General features: G+C 46.3%; 1 protein-coding gene across 2 annotated transcripts in view; it reads right to left on the reverse strand.

Moving 5' to 3' along the window:
• Positions 1 to 42: 42 nt before the first annotated feature.
• cad (carbamoyl-phosphate synthetase 2, aspartate transcarbamylase, and dihydroorotase) overlaps positions 43 to 19,225 on the reverse strand; it is a 44,287-nt gene continuing 25,104 nt past the window's right edge. The window contains exons 23-45 of one of the 2 annotated variants that reach the window (XM_056582052.1): positions 18,489 to 18,707; positions 18,010 to 18,177; positions 17,522 to 17,704; positions 15,361 to 15,465; positions 15,022 to 15,267; positions 14,707 to 14,788; positions 12,583 to 12,749; positions 12,195 to 12,359; positions 11,099 to 11,230; positions 10,618 to 10,822; positions 10,055 to 10,245; positions 9,367 to 9,507; positions 9,178 to 9,273; positions 8,129 to 8,264; positions 5,873 to 5,917; positions 5,461 to 5,642; positions 5,168 to 5,242; positions 4,835 to 5,047; positions 4,581 to 4,706; positions 2,136 to 2,291; positions 1,715 to 1,816; positions 1,174 to 1,268; positions 43 to 1,030 (exon numbers count right to left, since the gene is read on the reverse strand). In XM_056582052.1, coding sequence (XP_056438027.1) covers positions 931 to 1,030; positions 1,174 to 1,268; positions 1,715 to 1,816; positions 2,136 to 2,291; positions 4,581 to 4,706; positions 4,835 to 5,047; positions 5,168 to 5,242; positions 5,461 to 5,642; positions 5,873 to 5,917; positions 8,129 to 8,264; positions 9,178 to 9,273; positions 9,367 to 9,507; positions 10,055 to 10,245; positions 10,618 to 10,822; positions 11,099 to 11,230; positions 12,195 to 12,359; positions 12,583 to 12,749; positions 14,707 to 14,788; positions 15,022 to 15,267; positions 15,361 to 15,465; positions 17,522 to 17,704; positions 18,010 to 18,177; positions 18,489 to 18,707 — 3,330 coding nt within the window. In that variant the 3' untranslated portion in view covers positions 43 to 930. The remainder of the gene's footprint in view (positions 1,031 to 1,173; positions 1,269 to 1,714; positions 1,817 to 2,135; positions 2,292 to 4,580; positions 4,707 to 4,834; positions 5,048 to 5,167; positions 5,243 to 5,460; positions 5,643 to 5,872; positions 5,918 to 8,128; positions 8,265 to 9,177; positions 9,274 to 9,366; positions 9,508 to 10,054; positions 10,246 to 10,617; positions 10,823 to 11,098; positions 11,231 to 12,194; positions 12,360 to 12,582; positions 12,750 to 14,706; positions 14,789 to 15,021; positions 15,268 to 15,360; positions 15,466 to 17,521; positions 17,705 to 18,009; positions 18,178 to 18,488; positions 18,708 to 19,225) is intronic. The other variant, XM_056582053.1, reaches the window with a different exon arrangement.

Consider the following 19,225-nt stretch of genomic DNA (forward strand, 5'->3'; position numbering starts at 1 on the left):
AACAAAAATACATCATTGCAAAATGATTGCCTTCAATAAACTATATTTAAAAAATATAGTACTGTAAAGTGTGTTTTGGTGAATGCTAATATACCTTACACAAAGCAATAATTTATACATAACAGAATAGTTGTGTATCGGTTCAATGTAAAATGAATGCATCAATCCAAAAAGATTAGCTGTATCAGAGAGATGGAAAATGACGTATTCTCGTATTCTTTTAGGCAACTTTTTTTTATGGAAAGGTTTAGGAATGTCTAATCAGACACGTGTACACTGAGCAGGAATAACATAACATTCAATCTTCAATGCAATTGTGGAAGCTCATCTATTCACCAGCGATTGAATTGGACTAAACAAAAAGTAAGTCGTATAACAGGTGACTGTGACATAAGCATTTTCTTTTTATTTAGACAAAAACCTATGGCTTTAATCTCCTGTGGCACATTCTTATCCATCACTCAAGGGCACATTAGCCATCTTGCGGGCTGAGGTCATGATGAGAAATGAGGAGCACCAAATTAATCCCCAAGGATCAATACCAGGATCAGGCCAAAATCTCCCCTCCCCATCATCGTCTGAATTATCAAATAGTCTCCATTTCCCTTTTTCTATCCCACCGTTGTTTAAAACATAATCACTTATGTCTTCATGGAGATGGTGTTTGGGCTTATTTCAGATACATAAATTAGCTATTTGGTTCAACAAAGAACAAAAATACATCTTGTATTTTCCATTTGCTTGACCTCCACCCAACACCCTGACTTCCTTTATACATACTCTAGAACTTGTTTTCCAACCAAGTAGACTACAGGACTGATTTAACAGGGAATGTAAGTTTCTGAACTATAAGTATTTTTCATCTATAACCTACAAAAAAAAAAAAAAGCCTTCTTCAAATAGTAGCCCATCTCCTAGAACGTCCCCAGTCTATCTTCCAAGAACTGTAGCTAGCAGTGCCATTCGGATGTACATGCCGTTTTCAGCTTGCCGGAAGTAGGCTGCTCGTGGGTCCGAGTCAACCTCTGCACTGTGGAATAAAGATAGTGTTAAAGAGAGTTCAACAGAAGATATTCAGTTGGAGGAATTGACAGAGGATTCAAATTCAAGTAAGCCTTAGTATTTGTGTGGCAATTGGTTGAGACTATTTCAGTGGTGCAGCGACAGACCAACCTGATCTCATTGACTCGCGGGAGAGGATGCATGACAACCATCCTGCGTTTAGCGGCGGTCATGATGTGTGGGGTAAGGATGAACTGGCCAAAACACTGAAACAGAGAACGCACACATGCACAATTACTGCGCATACTTTGACCTGCTCATCTGAAATATATTCAGATCTCCACTAAATTGGCTGTTCTAGCTTGGCAGCCCACCCATTCGATTAGTTAGTTGGTTTTCGTGAGTGGACCAAACAATCTGATTTAAAGGAAATTATGAAGTGAATGCTTATAATCGTCATCTTGTGGACCACAGGAAGGTTGTAGTTTATATTGGGTCATCTTGTGGACCACAGGAAGGTTGTAGTTTATATTGGGTCATCTTGTGGACCACAGGAAGGTTGTAGTTTATATTGGGTCATCTTGTGGACCACAGGAAGGTTGTAGTTTATATTGGGTCATCTTTCTTGACATGCATGTTGGCTACAATTTGTCATTGAAGAGAAAGCTAAATTTTCACAGTTTCTCTGCAAAAAGGGTTGCTGGTTGCTTACAGCCTTGTACTCTTCCTCTGTGGCAAATCTCTCCCTCTGGATGCGGGTCATGTAGAGGACGTCCGTCTCAGGCAGGGCCTCTTCGATGCTCTCAAATTCTTCCTGCACAAGCACAAAGAAAGTTTATTTTTAAATCTCTAGGTAGCACATAAGCAAGCAACATGCACACACACACTCACACATACACAACTAGAGTAACCACTTTATACTTTAGCAAAGGAAAAGCCAGGATGGTCAGAAGATTTGGTCGTTTTTCAGATGAGGGATTAGCATGCACACCATTTGGGTTTATGGACACGGGTTAACTGGTCACCATGCAAATTGGTATTCCTGTGTCCATGTAAAAGTAGTGATGGACTAGAGTCCCCCTTCTATTACCTGAACACCAACCCCACGTCTGAGACGCTCCCTCTGGTCCTACCTGCTTGATGCCTTTGGAGGCCACGAAGTCCAGGATCTGGGCGGGCATGTGGAGGTTCGGGGGCGCCACGTAGCGCAGCGTGATGCGGTACTGGGTCAGCAGCTTGGCCAGGGAGTGCACCGTGCGCCCGTGTTTAAGGTCTCCCACCATGGTGATCTGGAGGTCACAGAACGCACGTTAGATGGTCATCATCAGCTTATTATTAATTCTGACCGTGGAAAACTAATGTACAAGGTTTTTTAGGGTGCACAATAACAACACATCTCTTATCTGCATTGAAGCAGAGATTTCTTTCCTTGAAATGTATGGGGTCGTCTCATATTCTGGGTATAGCCTTAATATCAATATAAATTCACATCTACAAAGGACCCTCCGCCCCTGATAACACATGTGACTGAAGCGCTTCCTCACCACAACAAGATTGAGAGACTGGAACACAGTGGCTCAAAGGTAGGCCAGGTGAGACCACCACTGAGGAGGTTCTCTCATGCCAATGTTATGATCATGTTGACCAATGAAGCAGAAGAATGATGTTCAATCAACAAAGCGGCTCAAAAGTAGGCCAGGTCAAACCACCACTGAGGAGGTTCTCTCATGCCGATTTTAAGATCATGTTGATCAATGGAGCAGAAGAACGATGCAGCGTAATGGACCAGCACTGCAGGACAATTCTTGCCAAGCACTTCCCCTCAGACTTCATAGTAAAGCTTCTGTCTCTTCAGTGCTGTGTGATCATAGCCTCTGGAGCAGATCGGCAAAGCTGATCAAACAAGTTGATTTTGAAATGCCATCATGTTACTGTAGACAAAAGAGGTGACGTAGTAAAGTCAATCGGAAACTAAAAGAACTGAACCACCGTCATGTTGGCATGCCTCGCAGATTGTACCAATCTCCCCCTGTACGTGATTTTAAAACGCAAGACGTTACCTCAAGAGGCAATACCAGCCGTCATCATGATACGTACCCAGGAAAAGGGCTGGGTGGACACTGAGCAGCAGTGGACTGGCTCAAGGTGGTGTGCCCAGACAGCCTGAGGGACTCAGGAGGGAGAGGAACATGATGCTGTGGGAGTCAGTGGACACTTGACTGAGCCAGTTAAAACCCAAATGCAAGCTATGAAGGGCGACAGAGTCATCATCGCGGGGAGGACAAGGCAGCTACAGGTGTTGGATGTGGTTTATTAACAAGCCCTTCAAGGACAATCTGCGCAAGAGACACACAGAGTAGCTCCTGTCCCTAACCTAACCCACAACGTCTGGAAGGTTCAAAAGCCTTTAGAACGTCTGCTCTGTGAATTGATCCTCTAAGCATGGGAAGCAGTTTCCCCAGAGAGCATCATCAACGGGTTCATGAAACTGGGTTCAAAGAAGCTGCAAACAACGCCGGGAGAGAGGCACTTCGGATCCGCCAGACCTTTATCTCCTACTTCTCGTAAGAAGGAACCGTCTCGTGGCAGAACGACATGTAGTGCAGTGCACAAGCAACCCCAAAACGGCTCTTTTAAGAGCCACCCACACAAAACAAAAGCAATGATTCCTTCATTATTACTAAATTGTTTTTAAAATTGTTATATTAAGTAGCAAAATTTATGTTTATTTGTGACCGTGCATGCTAGATCTTAAAATCATATATTGAGAGAAGAGTTAATAAAAATATTTTATTTTAAAAATAGTATTACAAAATAACAACATAGAACATGGACTTGGTCGTCCATGTTGTGTGCATGTCTGCTTCTGTGCGTCCTCCGTCTCTCTGCCAGTAGTCTGGCTGAGCGGATTCCACCGCTACTCCTCCCCTTCCTGTTGCTGGCTTTCCCGTATTGTGCTCCCCCTCAAACTCGGAAACTAGGCAGTATGGCGAGTTTGGAAGAGGACTTTGACGGCGCTGTAAAGGTAGCATGTTTGGCTATTTCCCTCGAAAATTGCAAAGAACTGCAAAAGATTTGCTTACAGCATTTGCTGAGGAAGAAAGATGTTCTAGCACTATTTCGGATGGACACCGCTGCTGCTTCCCGGGGTTAGCCCCGCCCTAGATGATTGTGATTGGTTTAAAGAAATAAAAACATGCCAGCCCAGTGTCCCCCCGGATAGACGGCTCTAAATAGCGTGGTTCCAGACCATTCTACTTGCTGTAGTTTGGTCTGGCTTTGCGAGACTACTCTGCCAGTGACGTCGGGTCAAGCTCAACGCTGATTGGCTATCGCGGCTAAGCGTCACGCGTAGGAGCGTAAAAAGTTTTGAACTCTGCTTGTAGGTGCGTTGGGCGCGTTTGGTGCGTAAAAACACGGCTAATGCGCTGCTTTAGCGTGTGTAACGCATCTAAATCAATGGTCCTCTACGCAAAAAATGCTGATTTTCTGCGCCTAACGCGTTAGGTGTGGCCGTGCCTTTATCTAGTAGAGCATGAATGCGTGTGGACCCAACACTAGGCTGAGGCCGGCCTTACCGTCATCCCGTTGACCGTCCCCAGCTCCTCTCTGATGGTGAACACGTCCAGCAGGGCCTGGGTGGGGTGCTCGCCCACCCCGTCCCCCGCGTTGATCACTGGCCTGCGACAGTGACGCGAGGCCATCTGGTCGTCATGGCAATGGGGGACAGGTCCAGATATAATAGAAAGAATACAAGAGAATTATAGTGAACCATTGCATCTATAAACAGGTTCACACTCAGACACACACACACACAGACACACACACACACCTCAACAGCACCGGGCTTGGGGTGCCGGAGCACCAGGACGTCAGCGTATCCGCTCATGGTCTGCACCGAGTCGGCCAGGGACTCGCCCTTCTGGGAGGAGGAGGTGGCCTCGCTGAAGTGTACCACCGAGCCGCCCAGACGCTGCATGGCCGCAGCGAACGAGCTGCTGGTGCGCGTGCTGACCTCGTAGAACATGGACGCCATCACCTTGCCCTGCGACAGCAGCATTATGAGTGGAATCAGATTCTAGAAAGGCCGTTATCAGGAGTCACTCAGCTGCACTGACAGCACACACCGGGCAGATGTTACCCCCCACCCCCCACACACCCCTACCTTCATGATGTCCAGGCTGCGCTCCTTCTGCACCAGGAGACGCAGATTGTGGGCAACATTGAAAAGGTGGGAGATCTGAAAAAACACAACAAATGTAAACTGAGGAAAACAATACTGTGTTCTCCTCCTATAGAGCAGTGTTCTCCTCCTATAGAGCTGTTCTATAGAGCTGTGTTCTTCTCCTTTAGAGCCGTGTTCTGTGGTGTTCTCCTCCCATAGAGCTGTGTTCTATAGAGCTGTGTTCTCCTCCTATAGAGCCGTGTACTCCTCCTATAGAGCCGTGTTCTCTGTACCTGCTCCTTGCTGAACTGTCTTACTGACAGGATGTGCTGTCCCACCAGCGGGTGCAGTAAAGGGGAGATCTGCAGGTGGGAGACGGGGAGTGACTGCCCGGCCTGGGGGGAGAGGAGGCGTGACAGCGGAGGGGGATGGCTGTAGCTGTCCCCAGCAGCCAGACTGACAGGAACCATCAGCTCTGCAAATAACAAGCATTTAAAACATTGTTTATTGATGCTATGAATCACAGCTCAAAACACAGACACACTGATGAAGTGCAGCGTATTCATGAAGCACTAGGCGAATTCTGCAGCCATGCATGTCTTGCGCAGTGACGATAGGCTGAGAAGCCGTTTGCGTTGCAGGGTTAGAGGGGACATTTAGCCGTTAATAGCAGAAGCACTGCCATAAGTCCAAGTCTCGGCAAACCTTCATCAATCGGCCTCCTCAGAGATCTGTCCTTTGTCTCTTCGGCTGAGGGGTTTAGAGAGAGCAGAGTGACAGGCATTAGGATACTTTAATCAGCATAACTTGACCTGGGAGTGAAACAAGAGGAGTGGACAAGGGAGCAGCTTGGTATGATCTGAACCTGGAGTGATAGAAAACGGAAACAGAACAAAGTCATGTTCGCAGATGTTTTTTTTGAGGCTATAATCTCTTGTTTCAATGTTGGAAAACCTTTTATTACAAGGTCAGAAATATTCAATCAAAGAACTACATGCCTTTGAAACTTTTTATAAGGTAGAATTATGACTTATTTTATTTTATTCATTTGCATGATTATGAAACACAAAACCTTGTTCTTAAGGGCATCTCTTTTGCGTCTTTCCTTGGTAATTTGCCTCAAAGCCAAAGTACTTCTGAATAGCTCTCCTGCCGTTTTCTTTCTCTACCAAAACCGGTCGTACACACTTGTTGCATGTCAACTGTCAACTGGCTACACTTGACATGCTAGCTATGGAGTGTTGGCTAACTTTAAGATAACAGCGTCACACAGAGCATTGAGACTAGTGCCGAATTACTGCGGGAGAACGCACTGCGAGTTAGTCACAGGAGGTGGGGCTAGGTTGGCGCTGTAGCGGTGTGTTAACTCACTGTCCGTGAGAAGAGAGCATCGATACTACAGAGAATGATTATCGAAACAGTTTAACTACTTCGGGCCATTTTTGGATTTTTTTTCGGTTTTGCACTGCGCCTACTCTAGAGAGCACTGGTCCTTCATAGTATGACCTCTAATCACATGCTTGTTCTCTTTGGAAAGACATTATCAGAATAACTATCATGTACTGACACAGTGCTGGGAAGGCTACAATATTGTTTACCTTCCAGCCGGTTACACACACCTCAAAAACCAAGCTGATTCTAGTATCCTGGGTAACTCCATATCCCTTGGAAACACTACCTAGCCCTAGGTCTTGTGATGCTGTGTGTAAAAGCAGATCAACAAAGCATAAAAAGGTGAAGTCTCCAGCTCCTTTTATGTAATGATATGTCCTTTCATTTTGGTCAGGGTCCTTTTGGAGACTCCAAAAAAGACCTATGGCTACCACCTATGTAGACGTATAATCTTGGTCTCAAATTAAAGGTTACCCTCTGGGCTTTCTGGTGAACCATCTAGATAGCATACCATATGTTCTGATATGCAATGAGACAGGCATAATCACACACAAATCGCAACAAAAATAAATAAAAATAAAACCACACAAGCGTGCAAATCAACCACCTGCTCCACACTGGCACCAAGGCGACGAGCCTGCTACTTTACGCACACCCCTTGAGCAGTTGTTTTCTCACCTACACGTGAGAAGGTGTTTGACATGCTGGATATCGTCAGAAAGGTCTTTTCATTGGCTATTAGGATATCTAAGGCCCGTCACTGACCCTTGCTGTCTGCTGGTTTAGCTGTCAATCAAAGTAAACATGCCCGTTTTGATAGTGATAGCCTCATTGGCTTGTAAGACTTGTTTACAAAGAAGTATTGGTCTTACAGACATGTGTGAGGGCTCACCGTGAGACCCTGGCGAATAGAGTGGATACCATGAATCAGATGACAATAGCGGAATTCACACCCTAAATCACAGCTTTCTACAAAAAAGAAACATTGCAGGGTTTTGATTTTCTTTTTTTCGGCTGCTTTGTATAAGATGGCTTGTGCATGTACACAATGCAATTAAACTAAAATAATATTGATATTCGATTTCTGTGGACTCTTATGAACATTTCAAGACCCAACATGAAGTATCAACTCATTGCTAAGGATATCCACAATGACGATAAAGTTAGAATGCACAAAGGGAGGAGGAGGGTGAGGGGGGCTATTTTGACACTAAGACACTAGGATATATTTGATCTATATTCGCTAAACATATTTATTCCCCCGAATGGTTGACATTGGATGACATTCCTGAGATTCTAAGCTTTCAAACGGTGTATGACATGACTATTCACTCAACTCAATGCTGCCGAAAATTGACCCAGCATGTTGGGGGGAATGGGTGGGGTAACTAAATTTGCCCGCCGGCGGGATTTAACAATTAAGAGGTTAAAAAAGTATCATATTTATCTAAATATCTACATTTTTGACCACACTAGTACGGACTGCCCACACAGCAAGCGGGAGGTATAAATGTGAAGGAGTTGTTGAAACAGTGAGGCGAAGGCAAAGCATTGTGGGTAGTGTAGTACCTGGGGCCAGGCCTGGGTCAGAGGAGCGGTGCACACGGGGGGGCAGCATGTAGCGTCCCTCAGCACGGCGTGGGCTGGCTGCCCGGGTCCGCACCGTAGCCTCGCGGGGGGGGGTGGGCCTCAGGCGCTCAGGGGTCTGGATCAAACACAGGATGAGTTCACTAACCCCGACCCAGTGCTGCCCTGAACGCACCTTAACAAGAGCAGAGCTGCAGCTCAGCTCTTTAGATTACAGGATGAGTTCACTAACCCCGACCCAGTGCTGCCCTGAACGCACCTTAACAAGAGCAGAGCTGCAGCTCAGCTCTTTAGATTACAGGATGAGTTCACTAACCCCGACCCAGTGCTGCCCTGAACGCACCTTAACAAGAGCAGAGCTGCAGCTCAGCTCTTTAGATTACCAATATTACGTTATTTTGCGCTACGCAAAATAATGTAACATTCCTGTGCGCTACGGATATCCAGGTCAATTCACACACCTGAGTAAAGCATATAAACGGAGAGGAGAGCTCCGTTTAGAAACAAATGTTATTTTGCGCTACAGACACTTCATATCCAGGTCAATTCACACACCTGTGAGTAAAGCAACTCCCATAAAGTTGGAAATAAATTGGCAGATTCTGAGTTTGCGGTTCAATAGATCATCAGTGAAACATCGCTGCGACACAATTGAGTGTAGTAACCTAGAGAACCAGCTACAAAATTGTTTTCATCCAAACAAGCCGTCTTTAGCGAACGGTGAAATGCATTGGCTTCTATGAGCTGTCGGCTTTCAGTCGCGAGCTTAGGGACCGTCTGCAAAGTGCAAAACTGAAAACGACCACAATGGTAAAATTTCAATAGCGTCGCCATTATTGACTCTAGAGTCCCAAAACTTGTTCAATAGAGGCATGGGCTCTTTATGGTCCTACTACAACCTTTGTGATGGGGAGAGAGTAGATGCATTTGATTTCTCAAGTGACCTAACGCTATTGATTTCTCTACCTCTTCTACCCCGCCACAATATAAACATCATTAAAAAAAATAAACCGTGTGGTGCGTGTGGGTACCAGGGAGGCTTCTTTGATGGCTTCAGGAGAGAGCTGGGTAGTGGTGGCTGTTGGCCAGGTCTTCACGTCCTCTCCGTACCCAGGGGATACCAACACCTGGGAGGGGAAGAGAGCCATCAGGGGTCTTCAACCACCCACGCGGAGGCCTGACAGCCAGCTGCAACAAGGCTGCAGTGAACCGGTTCTCACCTGGCCGTCGATGTAGGCGACCTCTCCACGCAGCACCACCCGGCGCACCTTGCCCCGGACCTTCATCCCCTGGAAGGGGGTCCACTTGGACTTGGTGAACTGCATGGCCTTAGGGATGACCCATTCCTGCTCCAGATCAACCTGGGGACACAGTCAGCTATTCAGAGGCGTAGTCTAGACCGCTGCCGGCAACCAGATAAAAGACTGTGTGGACGCCGTCGGCTTGGCTCTTCAAAGCAGATGGCGACACATGGCCCTGTGAACCATTTTCTTTGCAGACTTTGTTTTTGGTTTGCGCTAGCTTGCAGAGTTCACACACACAGATTTCGTTTAAACCTTCCGATGTCAGCTACCAAGTCAACTAACCCAGGGACCCATTAAATGACTGGTGGGGGCCCATAGAGTCAGCATATTCTATCTGTTCAAGTTAACAAAAAAAAAAATCTGATACTAGTATGAATATATGTGCCAATACTCTGGTAGTCTATAAGAACTAAAAAAATTTTGGGATAATGATAAACAGCCTCACAATAAAGCAAAAAAAATAAATTGGCAAAGAGGACTCCTCACCAACGTTGTTCTGACAGGAGCAATACAAACACCATTAAACATGATCTTCAGCTGGGAGGAGCCGCCAGGTCAGCTGGGACATATGGGCGGGGCCACAAGCATCTGGAGCATCACGCACCTCTACGTAGGTGTTGTCCTGGACGGGCAGGGAGAAGATCTTGCGCGGGTTGTCGTAGAGACGGCGGATGATGTCTTCGAGGGTGAGGCGTCCGTCACTCACGGCGGTGAGCAGCAGTGGCAGCATGGTCTCCAGACCCGGGTAGCCGGGGGGTGGGTTCTGCCCGCTCTTCTCCTCCAGGGAGTGAGGAGCTGAACAACCACACAGAGACCGGGTGGTAAGTAGACTATAAGAAGTGAGGAGCTGAACAACCACACAGAGACCGGGTGGTAAGTAGACTATAAGGAGTGAGGAGCTGAACAACCACACAGAGACCGGGTGGCAAGTAGACTGTAAGGAGTGAGGAGAGGCCTTACAATATGGCCTCACATTCACCCATTCACACCCCGACGGCAGAGTCAACCATACAGAGCGACCTCCAGCTCATCGGGAGCAGTCAGGGTGAAGTGTCTCGCTCAGGGACACTGCGACACTCATCTAGGAGGAGCCGGGGATCCCCCCCCCCCCCCCCCCCCCCCCTATTACGTTGGATGACAGACAGCTGGCTGCTCCAGAGTACTGACCGTGGTCTGTGGCGAAGCAGTCGATGATGTCCAGGTTCTCCCAGAGGGCCTCCATGTCAGCCCGGGACCCCAGCATGGGCCTCACCTGGGCCCAGCCCTCCCCCCCGATGTCGGCCATGTTGTCCTCACACAGGAAGAGGTGGTGGGGGGCCACCTCACACGTCACCTGGACGCCCTTCTGCTTGGCCGCACGCACAATCAGAATCTGCAGAGAGCAGGAGTTGGTCACTACTGCACCTTGTTTAACTCACTTTATGGAGCATCTACTCATGTCAATATATAGACCTGTACAGAACATGGCCAACCCATGAACAGAAGGCACTTATTCTGGGTTCAGTGTACGAGTACCAGTCATTGGAAAAGCTCTTTGAGTGACAGCAATAAATCCATCAAGCTTTGCCCATTAGATTGTACAACAGCAGCGATGGAGCCAGCAGCAGCAGGCCGTGTCAGAACAGGTCCAGAGGTTTGGTGAGCTCACCTCCTCCTTCTTGGCGATGTGGCAGATGTGGACTGAGCGCTGGTAGAGCTGGGCCACCATCAGGACAGCCGCCACCGTCTGCTTCTCCGCGTGCGCCACGATGGGCAGGTGCTTGGGCCACTTCTCAAAGTGCTACACACACACACACACACACACACACACACACACACAGGTCATTCTTGGAACACTTCTTCTGTACTGCGGCTGCTTGCACCGCTACTTGGAGACAAAAGAAATGGAATTGAAATAAGCACTTTTTTTAGTTATTCCTGTAGCTAGGGTTAGTGCAGTGGTCTTAACGTGGCTGTGGTGCATGAGCCCCTCTGTACGACACCACATGCATTTTTTCTGAGCCACTTGGGATGGACTCTTTTCAGCCAAATCCTTGCATAATTTATGATTGTGGTTCATGATCTTCCTGCTACCGTGTAACGACGAACTTCGTCTAGAATAGATGGACTAAATTGATTAGGGATGTCCCGATACCACTTTTTCACTTTCAATACCGATACCATAGCTTAGGCTAGCTGCCGATAACGATATCTTTCCGATAATTTGTTTTACTCTGAACCAATAATAGCCTCTAGCCATATAAATGGGGGTCCCACACACAAACAGTTGACTTATAATAATCATATTTCCAATTGATTAATCATTTTAATCGGTTGGACGTCCGCGACATCTGAAAGGGTTAGCTTTTATGATCGGCAAGCTTGTGGCTATCACAGCAGCTGTTATCCGCTGAAGCCAAGTTGGTGCGTGTGACGTGAAGGTGCCTCCCCTCAACAACAGCCGAGGAGAGGCGTGCAACAGCCCAGCCCAGGCTCTTTATTCTCCTTTAAGGTTGAAATACAGCCGCACTGCTGACATGGTTTACCAACAAGTAGCTCTCCTGCACATGCTCCTAATTGAAGGCTAACTGCTGTTATCACGCTGTGCAGATCGGATCGGATCGTATTTCTTACTCCCCTCCGATATCCGATCCAGCGTAATGGGCCAATATCGGACCGATGCCGTGGATCGGATCGGGTCATTGATGGTTGAACATTTCTAAACTAAAGCAATTTTGAAGTCCTATGTTTCTATTTCCAGGTACCTCCATCCAGAGTCCCACATTGTCCATCTTGAGGGTGGAGAAGGTGTCGTTGAGGTACATCTTTAGGCCCACCGCCTGGCTGGCGATGGCGGGCAGGAGGCCGGCGTTGTCGGAGGCAGCTCCTACGTACAGAGCGTAGTCACAGCGGCAGCCTGCCTTTGCCAGCTGTACAGACACCAGTGTTGGGTCAAGACAATAAGCTGAGCAAAGAATCTAAAGACAACATCCTTCACTTTTCTTTTTACATTCATAGAAGTTTTAAACATTCTAACTTTTATCTGAAAAAAGGGAGAATTTAGATATTCTCCCACCTTAGGACTTCCGATAGTGATAGTTTAAGTAGCATTATGTTTAGATTGTGCCTTACAGCATCAATATATTTGGTTACCTTCTGCACCAGAGCAAGTGTGGCTTGGTCAGTGATGGCCGGGGCGGTGTTGGGCATGGCACACACCATGGTCACCCCCCCTGCCAGGGCTGCAGCCGTGCCTGAAGAAAAGTCCTCCTTGTAGCAGGCCCCGGGCTCACGTAGGTGGACGTGGACATCTATCAGACCTGTCAGATGGGAGGGGGCGCATGTTAGTCTCTACCCTGCTGTGAGGGGGCGCATGTTAGTCTCTACCCTGCTGTGAGGGGGCGCATGTTAGTCTCTACCCTGCTGTGAGGGGGCGCATGTTAGTGTCTCCCCCGCTGTGTGTGTGTGTGTCCCTCGTTCATGGCAAGGGGGAGTGAGTGCTGTGTAAAACCTGAACTGAAGGACATGTTTGATTACAAATAAAGTCGTGTTGGCAGAAGGTACCTGTGTCAAAAAAATAATAATAATGTAATCCCATATAGAAATGCCTCTGATCTTGATATTTTTTCATGTCGCTTTGATTAAAGGCATCTGCTAAGAAACAGAACCATGTTTCAGTTAAATTCAGGGTTGTATAGCCAATGCAAAGATTGATAGTTGAGTGTGGATGAGTTGAGTTATGGTTGGAAAGAAATCAAGACACTGAACATAGAAACCATCCACTTCAGTCTCTCGTCTTCACTTAATTGCAAAAACTTTGAACAATTATCTGTTTTCTATAGGTAAGATCAGGGAGGTAGTTAGATATGCCTCTGAAAATGTAAATCAGTCAATACTAGAGAAAAAGCTCAACTGTAATACCTTCCAAGCTGTAGTGGTGTCACTAGCTGTAGTACGGTAGAAGTACTAGCTGAAGTAATAGTGGTACTAGCTGCACAAACGATATGCCAATGAAAGGTATGGTATTGATTGATGTTTTTAGAAAGAAATATAATAAACCCGCCTGTTCTTTTTAAAACCAGCCGAAATTGAATCTATTCGCCTAATGCAAAAAATAAAAAATAAAAGACCAAAGACTGCCCAATCTGGCAAAACTGCCCACACGTCCTCGCGCTGTAGTCAGAGTAAATCAATGAGACCAACTGAAAACAAGCCGACATGGAACTTAAACTGATTATGAAAAATGGATAAAGTTCATCGAAATTCTGTTTTCTGATTATTTAAGATAGAAGTGTCTAGATTTGTTAAACCTTTGAAAAAAGATTAACGATAAAAAATTAACCAAAGTTACGAAGTCTATGGTAGTAAGTGTCAGAGAATGGGCTGACAGCTCCGCTTTCCTCCAATCAACTTCCATTGTAAAGAATAATAAAAATGTCAAGAAGTATAAAGTTTACAAATATGAAATATACATTGCCCAGATGTATGGATCTAGTCCATTGTGACAGATGTTGAATCGAATCGATTGGTTCGGTAGTTTTGGCCACATTAATTGCACAAGTTTGGTCGGAAGAATAATAACGGAAAAGGGATATCAAAATTGTGCATTCCTATGCACAATAATTATATATCAGCACACATTCATTAAACCATTGAATTCAAAAAGTATTATATTGCAATAAGATGCGTCTTAAGGTTGATATGATGATACTTAATATGTATATCAATATGATGAACTTCTTATCAAACCACAGCAGCCAGTAGACTGATTGAGTTGTGGTCCTGCACCCCTCTGGGGTTAAGAGTCAGAGCATCAGGAGGTGAACCATATTCTAACAGTGAGTCCTGCACCCCTCTGGCTCAGTCTTATTCTAACAGTGAGTCCTGCACCCCTCTGGCTCAGTCTTATTCTAACAGTGAGTCCTGCACCCCTCTGGCTCAGTCTTATTCTAACAGTGAGTCCTGCACCCCTCTGGCTCAGTCTTATTCTAACAGTGAGTCCTGCACCCCTCTGGCTCAGTCTTATTCTAACAGTGAGTCTTATACTAACAGTGAGTCTTATTCTAACAGTGAGTCTTATTCTAACAGTGAGTCTTATTCTAACAGTGAGTCTTATTCTAACAGTGAGTCTTATTCTAACAGTGAGTCTTATACTAACAGTGAGTCTTATTCTAACAGTGAGTCTTATTCTAACAGTGAGTCTTATTCCAACAGTGAGTCTTATTCCAACAGTGAGTCTTATTCTAACAGTGAGTCCTGCGCCCTTTGGCTCCTCACCCGGGAGCCGCACCAGCTTCTGGGAGGTCATGCAGTCGATGTGGGTCTTCACAGGAGGGCTGCGGCCGACCTGATGGAGGGCCTAAAGACACAGAGCAGGTCAAAGGTCAGGCCTGGGCGTTCTATGACAAGGTTCAGTCGTTTGTGTATTTGGGAATACGTTTAAAAGTTTAAATACTTAAGTATAAGTAGCAGTTTAGGCCATAAGGTAGTATATGTTGAAACAAAGTATGAAGGAGGAGTTGAGATTGGAAGTTTGGAAATTCCAATGCAAATTAAATAACAAGTGTGACGGCTTTGACGACATGAGGTCACCTGAACAAAGAGCTTGGTGCACTTGATGTCTATGATGAGGGGGACGGAGTAGTCGATAGCCATGCGGCGGGTCCGGTAACCCTTGGTGACGAAGGAGGAGAGGCGTCGGCCCCCGCTGTTTCTCATGGAGAGGTTGATGACCAGGTCGAAGTGGTTCTCCTCCAGGTAGTTCATAATGCTCCTCTGCTTCTCTTTGTTGGGGATCTCACTGACCTCTTCCTCGAAGGGCCAGTCCACGGCCTTCACCTGGGGGTCACATGCAAAGGTTAACATGCTGATACATGCTGCCACTCTATTAAACATATCGGTTGATGAAGGCAGACAACCATTCAGTGTTACCTTAACTCCATGTTCATTGTAGAAGTCTGCAGTGCCCAGGCTAGCGTACAGATCATAGCCCATACTCTCCAACGCCTGCACCGTAGGTAGCAGCTCACTCTTATTCTACACACACACACACACACACACACACACACACACACACACACACACCAGTATTTTTGTTAGTCTTACAGTTGTGCAGCAGGTTCCACTTGAGACTGGCTGTTGACAACGGTCATCAGTCAACAACAGCAAAGTTGTTATGACACCCATTATGTCCCAATTTTGCCAGTGTGCATCTAATAGTATAAAAACAGTCAGGAAATACCAGGTACTACAAGTCATCGGCCGATAATGTTAAATGTAACGTATTCTTGTGGTTTCTAAATTATTACAGATAAATGTGCCGATTATTCAAAGCCAATATTGCGTCAATCTACACCAGAGGTCGCGTTAACCGACAAATGTCCGTCATTGACGGATATCTTTTAACTATGACGGAAAAAATCTGAAGGCAGTCCGTCATTTTGACGGATTTTACAATGACCATTACCAATAATAAACATAAGAATAAAAATCACAATTGAAGTAACAGGCAAGTTGTGACAGTTTTCTTACTCTACATAAGCTTCATTGCCGACACCAACTTTCAAACTGAGCCGAAGTTACGGCCGTGCTCAACGCGCCTCGCGCTATCCTACAGCTGACAGCGCGTTGAAGACCCACGGACTAGAGGCATTGGAGCGCGTCTGTGCCCACTACGGGTCACCGCGGGGTGCAGCTGCACCACTGGTTGAGAATGACCGCATGCAGAGGGATTTTCTCCCGATGAAGAGAGTGCTGGCAGGGTCGGGAAATCCCTCGTTCAGGGGCTCCTGTCGGCTGCTCATCACTTCGCTAGGGGAAATGTTTCCCGATTTTAGAGCGCTGGCTGAAGTGGCGCTGGTTATCCCAGTGTCAAGTGTTGCAGCTGAGCGCGGATTCAGCCTTCAAAATAACATAAAAACCGCCACGAGAAGTCGTCTGTCGGAGGCAAAGACGCAGCATCTAATGACACTCGCCTCGGCAGCAGTATCCATCGATACGTTTGATTTCAAGCAAGCAAGCACACTTTTCAAATCCATGCGGGCAAGAAGGAAAGTTTGAGCTGCCTACAGAAGATTACCAAGAATTATAAGTGGACTGTTCATTTTCACTATAATTGTCTTTGTTCAGCTAAAAATAGCCCATTACAGCCCATACATCGTTCTATGTTAAGGCAGAACAGCCGCAATGTTTTAAAAGCGGAAAAATCGAGTTCTCACCGTCAGAAAGAAATGCATAAATAAATGATTAATTATTATTGAAACACGCTTGTTCTGCGATTTTTTTTTAAAAATGAAAATAAGTCAATAAAAACAAGTGAGGCTATTGAATATAAGCATTATAGCTTAGGCCTAGGCCTATATTACCATTTAGAAGTTAAAATAAAATGACAGATAATAATGGACAATGACGGATTTTTTACGACCCTGTCCGTCAAAATGACGGACAATGAAAAAGTCTAGCGCAACCTCTGATCTACACCATGACGTCCATGTCTTAGGACGTCAAAGGTTAGGACTCCAGAGTATGGTACTAGGTTAGGACTCTGGTACTGTGTACCTGGTACTAGGTAAAGCCTCCGGTACTGAGTACCTGGTACTAGGTTAGGGCTCTGGTACTGAGTACCTGGTACTAGGTTAGGGCTCTGGTACAGAGTACCTGGTACTAGGTAAAGCCTCAGTGCCTGGTACTAGGTAAAGCCTCCAGTACCTGGTACTAGGTAAAGCCTCCAGTACCTGGTACTAGGTAAAGCCTCCAGTACCTGGTACTAGGTAAAGCCTCCAGTACCTGGTACTAGGTAAAGCCTCCAGTACCTGGTACTAGGTAAAGCCTCCAGTACCTGGTACTAGGTAAAGCCTCCAGTACCTGGTACTAGGTAAAGCCTCCAGTACCTGGTACTAGGTAAAGCCTCCAGTACCTGGTACTAGGTAAAGCCTCCAGTACCTGGTACTAGGTAAAGCCTCCAGTACCTGGTACTAGGTAAAGCCTCAGTACCTGGTACTAGGTAAAGCCTCAGTACCTGGTACTAGGTAAAGCCTCAGTACCTGGTACTAGGTAAAGCCTCAGTACCTGGTACTAGGTAAAGCCTCAGTACCTTGAAGCTGCCGATGGACAACAGGATGTTCTTCTTGGGGATCTTGAAGCCGGTGGAGAGCATAGCCTTCAGGTAGGCCTCATAGCGGTTCTCCCCGAAGCAGGCCACCTCTCCAGTGCTGGCCATCTCCACTCCCAGCACCACGTCAGCCCCCGCAAGCCGGGAGAAGGAGAACTGGGGCACCTGGGGAGGGTGAGCGAGAGAAAGAGAAGAGCTATGGCTCAGTCATGATATTTGATGGCTTCGAATGATATTTGTGCAAGTGTGCAACCGTACAGAATGAACCGGCCCATCTAGTGTTGCCCCATGCAGACCTCTACAGCTCTGCACTGACACTGAGAGGACACAGCATTCAGTTCCAAGGTTGTTAAGGTAATTGACTTAAAGTCTAATTTGTGGAACTTCAGGGGAAAGCCCTAACCCTAACCCTGTAGAGGAAGTCTTTAGGTTTAGAAAGATAGATGTTGACATTGCCCCAGCTCCGTTACCTTGACTCCGACGATGCCCTTTCCCCTCATGAGGCCGATGGGCTCCACCTCCTCCCCCATGATGACGCGCGTCGCCAGGGCAACCAGATCCACGCCCAGAGTCTTGGAGACAAACGGAAAGGAGCGAGAGACGCGGACGTTGCACTCAATCACCTTCAGCTGGTCGTCCTGAGGTTAGAGGGTGAAGATGCAGTCAGCACAGGGAGAATAAACTGGACACACAAAGCCCCCTTTGGACGGAGGAAGGCACCAGCTCAATAGGGACCAAAACCTTTTTTGTTGAAAAGCTTAGACCTACAGGCAACATCCGTCTCTGAGCATCCCTCATTCACCCCCATAATTGATATCCACTAATTTTCTACCTCATCAAATCTGTGTTATATGATGCTACGGTTCGTTGGCACGAACCTAGTACCAGTTACACAGTATAGTATAGTCATGATTGATATTTCCACGACAGTGTGTGTGTGTGTGCGTGCCTTGGCTATGAGCTGCAGGTTGAAGGGCCCTGTGACCACCAGCTCCTGGCCGATGGCGTGCACGATCATCTTGATCCGTTCCATGGTCTTGTGGTTGATGTCCTGGGGTGGGGTCACCAGCGTGGCATCCCCGGAGTGCACGCCCGCGTTCTCTACATGCTCCGACACCGCCATGGCGATCACCACTCCGTCGCACGCCACTGCGTCTACATCGATCTCCTGTGGAAGTTAAGCATTCCGTTTCCTCGCAGTACTTTGAGTTGTATGAGAGGTACTACACAAAGTGTATTATAAAGAGTTAAATATGATGCAAGCGTATTGGACCAGTCCAAGATGGATAATATTATGGATCAAGTATTGATGGTTTACCTTGCACAGCGTTCCGTCCCCAATGACAAACCTTTGATTTATCTTATAACCTTACTGCCACGCAATTAAATAAAAACTACGGAATGTAGACCGCAAGACTTCAGGAAAGCTCCATTGAAGCTTTGCTGTAACTGAGTGAGACCAAGGTGTGGTTGGGAAAGCCACTTACATCCACACAGCATTAAATCATTAGTTATTTTGCAGTTAAGCTTTTTGAGTTATTTAAAAACACTGTAGAAATTAAAGGATCCAATTATCAATAGATAAAACGCAACTCCATAGCAGTGATCTTCACCGGCTACGATTAAGGCCTAGAAAATACATTGAAATCCTTTATATTTTCTTACTTTACGAAATATTGAATTAGA

This window comes from Gadus chalcogrammus, chromosome 21, assembly GCF_026213295.1.
Source record: "Gadus chalcogrammus isolate NIFS_2021 chromosome 21, NIFS_Gcha_1.0, whole genome shotgun sequence".
NCBI lineage: Eukaryota > Metazoa > Chordata > Actinopteri > Gadiformes > Gadidae > Gadus > Gadus chalcogrammus.